The sequence below is a fragment of the Penaeus vannamei genome, chromosome 22 (genome assembly GCF_042767895.1).
Source record: "Penaeus vannamei isolate JL-2024 chromosome 22, ASM4276789v1, whole genome shotgun sequence".
NCBI lineage: Eukaryota > Metazoa > Arthropoda > Malacostraca > Decapoda > Penaeidae > Penaeus > Penaeus vannamei.
In genome coordinates, this window is record NC_091570.1 from 13,180,076 (window position 1) to 13,185,075 (window position 5,000).

General features: G+C 46.4%; 1 protein-coding gene across 1 annotated transcript in view; it reads left to right on the plus strand.

The window, feature by feature from the left end:
* LOC113828664 (puratrophin-1) overlaps positions 1 to 5,000 on the plus strand; it is a 374,753-nt gene that overhangs the window by 117,667 nt on the left and 252,086 nt on the right. Inside the window, exons 4-5 of the mRNA XM_070136620.1 lie at positions 221 to 426; positions 652 to 756. Of these exons, the coding sequence (XP_069992721.1) occupies positions 221 to 426; positions 652 to 756 (311 nt within the window). The remainder of the gene's footprint in view (positions 1 to 220; positions 427 to 651; positions 757 to 5,000) is intronic.

The window sequence follows — 5,000 nt, forward strand, 5'->3', positions numbered from 1 at the left end:
TTTATTTTCGTTTTATATTTTGGGAGACCTCGCTGAAGGTTGCAGTCACGGGGCACTGGCCTTGACTCCCGGCGATGGGCGCGGGATATTTTGAATTCGGTTTAGTGGGGTCGTATTTTTTTTCCGTCTGGCCTGTATCGGGATTAGAGTGTTTATTTGCATATCTGAATCGGCTCTAATGCGTATCTGTGTTTCATATATTTTATTTTATTTATTCCAGGCGGCGTTTCCCTCGACGACACGCCCATAATAGAAGTGCTTGACTGTACGCACCCGCAAATAGGGGCGGCGATGTCGTGGTGTTGCTCGGCCGCCCACTCCTCCTCCTCCTCCTCCTCTTCCTCCCCGCCCACCACGCCTCCTCGCCTTCTCCTCGTGCACGGGGCGAGTCTGGATGGCGCTGACGCCTTCCTGGAGGTGCTCAAGGTAAGTAGTTGTGGCTGGGTTTGTTTATTCACGTATTATTTGTTTGTGTTTATGTTTATTATTATTAAGTCTAATTAATTTTTATTGTGCACGTAGGCGCAAGATACAACTACACCCTCATTACCCCCGAAAGAATATAGATTTTTTAAGCAATGGCACCAAATGATTAAGTTATCGCAAATGATTTAATTGGACTGTACTGAACGCTTTTTATTTTGCTCTCAGGCTCGTCTGGGCAGCTCCGAGTGTGAGCTTCGAGTGTGGGCAGTGACTCAGTCCTCGTCGGAGGATGACCTAGTCCGGACTGTCACGCAGCGCATTGGTGTTCGGGTAAGCTTCTTTGTTTTCATTGACAGAGATGTAATTATCTCTCTCGCATGTATTATTATGTTTTCGACGCTTGTTTAGAACGTAAACCCACATCAATACAGTATATCCAAGACGGAAGGTGACCTTGGGCTGCCATCGGCGGATTGATATTGATTCGCCATTCTGAGTCGACTGTAAATTCTATATTTTCGCAGCGCCCTTGTGCACTTCAGCTCTCTGCGTGCATATTTAATGATGGAGAAGCTGTCATAAACATGAAATATTCAACCTCGTCTCAGTAGCACACGGCTGTCACCATCGATCACTCGGTGGCATGGCACGCCGCCCCCGGGCTCGGCCTCCGAAGCCTTCCGTCACGTTGCATCATGCATGATTTTTTTTAAAGCCGCGTGCCGCATCATGGCCCATCCAGGTTCACCCTGGCAGCAGTCAGGCACCAGACCACAAACACGTCATTCATGTCGGTCAATAACAGCAACTGCAGCGGCGGCGGCGGCACCAGGCGCGGCGCGGCGACCACTCCGGCCGCCGCTCGAACTGCTCCCACGACGCATACGTGGAGGAACTCGTGCGCCCGAACGCACAAGTATCCTGAATGTGCTTCGGGGTAGTAGTCGTCTACGTACTTATTGGCGGATCGTGGCACATGAATAAAGATGTAGCACGCACGCCTGGCGCGTATATATACGCACGCATGCACGTACACACGCACGCATGCACGTACACACGCACGCATGCACGTACACACGCACGCATGCACGTACACACGCACGCATGCACGTACACACGCACGCATGCACGTACACACGCACGCATGCACGTACACACGCACGCATGCACGTACGCACGCATGCACGTACGCACGCATGCACGTACACGCACGCATGCACGTACACATGCACGCACGCATGCACGCACGCATGCACGTACGCACGCACGCATGCACGTACGCACGCACGCATGCACGTACGCACGTACGCACGCACACACGCATGCACGTACGCACGCACGCATGCACGTACGCACGCATGCACGTACGCACGCACGCACGCATGCACGTACGCACGCACGCATGCACGTACATGTGCACGTACGCACGTACGCATGCACGTACACGCGCGCGCGCGCGCACACACACACACACACACACACACACACACGCACACGCACGCACACGCACACACACGCACACACACACACACACACATACATACATACACATACACATTCACACAAAAAAGCGCATATACGCATATTGTTATGAATTTGTACATGCATACCCTGCACGAATGATCATAGCAATTATCACAATGTATTTACTCCGACAAATACATCTGTTAAACCGCACACTTCCTGCCAAGTACGACACTCACCTTGACATGAGGCCTCACTTCTACCCTCACGTCCTCCCTCACACTCGCACACTTTCCCTCCTTCACCCTTCCTCTCTCTCTACTCGGCGCGGGTGCCTTTATCGCGGGCGCGCGCCTTCACCTGGTAGACTGTCTTCACCTGGTTAAGCTCCGTCGCCTTGTATGGCAGCCTCATCTACCCGAGTAGTTTCACATAGAAGAGTACTCCTTCATAGTCTAAAAATCTTAACCTGGTAGGCCAATTTTACACGGTAGATCGCCAAGTGGTAGATTACCTTCACTCGAGTAACCTTCACCCAGTTGAATACTTTCTTCCCCGATGCTTTTACACACAAGAGTATACTATCAAAACACGTTTCATTCAATACGGAGTCGGCAACGCGCCAAGACATTCCTGCGGCTTAATATTCGCGTTCGAGCAAGAACCGAAAACGCACAGCTTGAACCGAGGCTTAACGTGCGACGGACACCACACGTCACGGTGATTCTATAGTGCGTATATGAATAATACAACGAGTACGTTTGGACGCTGGAAAAAGTATGATGACTTCACCATCCAAAGAACGAACTGGGGCTTACTGCGCCTGGCCAAGGAACCATTGTTTGAGATGTGAACTTTATAAAATATCGTTCTGTGATGTAGTACATTAGCTACTATTTTTATTGATTAGGTAGAGTGCCTCCTTGTAGTAGATTTTAATATTGTCGAGTACCTGAAGTTTATCTTAATCTAGGAGAGTACTTTCACCGAGGAGGGTACCCTGAATGGGCAAGGGCACTGTACGCAAATAAAACATCTTCACCTGATATAGTAATGTCGATCCTTTGCCTGGTAAAGTACAATCGGCTATTATGAAAATCACGCCAGAGACACACGCGATGCCTTTACGGACGATAAATTTTCGTACATTTTTTCGTTCGCGTTGTAAATCACTGGTTACGACAAGCTCAGTGTGAGGCAAAACTGCCTTGCGTGCGCTTGAATGTGGTGTGTGTGTGTGTGTGTGTGTGTGTGTGTGTGTGTGTGTGTGTGTGTGTGTGTGTGTGTGTGTGTGTGTGTGTGTGTGTGTATGTGTGTGTGTAGGTGTGTATGTGTATGTGTGTGTGTGTGTGTTTGTGTGTGTGTGTAGGTGTGTGTGTGTGTTTGTGTGTGTGTGTGTGTGTGTGTTTTATATGTATGGGTTTATGTGTGCGTGCGCTTATTTTAGAATATACATTTATGTATGCAAGTGAGCATGAATTTAAAAAAAGCATGGTTTCATGATAACAAAATAACAGAAATATGTATGCTTGTATATTGGTGCATGTATACATAAGTATGTACATAGGCATGTGTCTATTATACTACATATACACTTGTTTGGTTGTTTAGGTAGATTATTGGAATGCATGTCCGTATATATGAGGGTTTATTGTATTTTATTTTGCCCACATATTTTCGTTTTGACATCCACCATGCGAGACTACAGATGCATTACAGTTGTGTTAACAAAAGAAGCGACATCAGTTTAATGATATTCAGGTACATTATAACTAAAAACAACAACAACGAAAGACAGGATCATGACATGGAGGGAAGAGGGATTGGGAGAAATACAATGGAGATAAAGCGATGAATGGAAGCGCAGATGGATTAACATAACGTGGTAGAAAAGGAGTTTTTGTTTCGCTTGGAAATTCACAGCTCATTACATGACTGTTATGTGCTTCGACGATTACATTTTTATGGCTTTGATGAGACGACGAAAGAAAATAAAATCTAATGCTGCTTTCTATAACCGTTTTCGTAAGAGCTTGAAAGAGATAATTTCCCACATCGTGTAATCGCCATCTGCTCCTGTGATTACGTGCGACTCATCCATTTATTCATATTCGCAAGGTGTTATGATTGGACTCATCTGAATACGAGTCTCAGCCCGAGAAAGCCTCGAATTGGGAAATATGTCCGTGTGATTACATATCCTTTTGTAAGCAGCATGTATGTATTATTAGGAGCGCGTCTTCCATCACGGCAAGTACAGCAAGGGTTGACACCAAGAGAGAACCAGCGGCGCGGGAGAACCGGCCGCTAACGATGGAAATATGGAAATTAATTGTGTGAACCCCCGCCGCCTTGCTGGGTCAACACACGTGGGGGCCCCGGAGCGAGCGTAAGGTGCGTGTGTCGCGCCCCGGGAAGGAGCATAGTCTCACCTGGATGTCTTCGGGATTTTGGGCGATAATGTGCCCCGTGTGGGTTCGTCCGATGCACCCTTTTGAAACCCCGGGAATAGGGTTATGGTAATTTGTCCCACTGTGTGTTAAATAGGATTGGCTGAGTGATTACATGTAGTTTTGTACCCACTGCGTTATGGGTTCGCGAGCGTCTCATGGGTTCCAACCTTGTACTAGCGTGATTGTTTATTTATGAAGGGAAGCTTAAATTTGACGTGGCAGTTACAAGCGTAGATTAATGTCCCTAATATATTTCTAAATTGTTCATCCATTACAAGTGAGCAAAAAAATCATTATGCACCATAAAGATGTGAGGCGATTACGAAAATTAATTCAACAGTACATATATATACACATTAAGATAAACAAATTAACAAACATAGCCTAACAATAAGCAGCGGTCGACACACTGGCCTGATGAATAGTTGTTCAGAACCGTTATATCAAGTGATTTAAATTACTGTTTTTAGTATTTACTTTTTTCACCGCCTTGGTATCACTCCTTGTACTTTGTGAGGTGTCGTGAGGGTGTGAAGCATACATGGTAAAAAAGAAAAGAAAAAAACATGCATAACTTATACATAAAACATACACATGCATATCCATAAAAAAATCTTACAAAACACACACTGTTCCCGCTACACACATCGGTCTCCC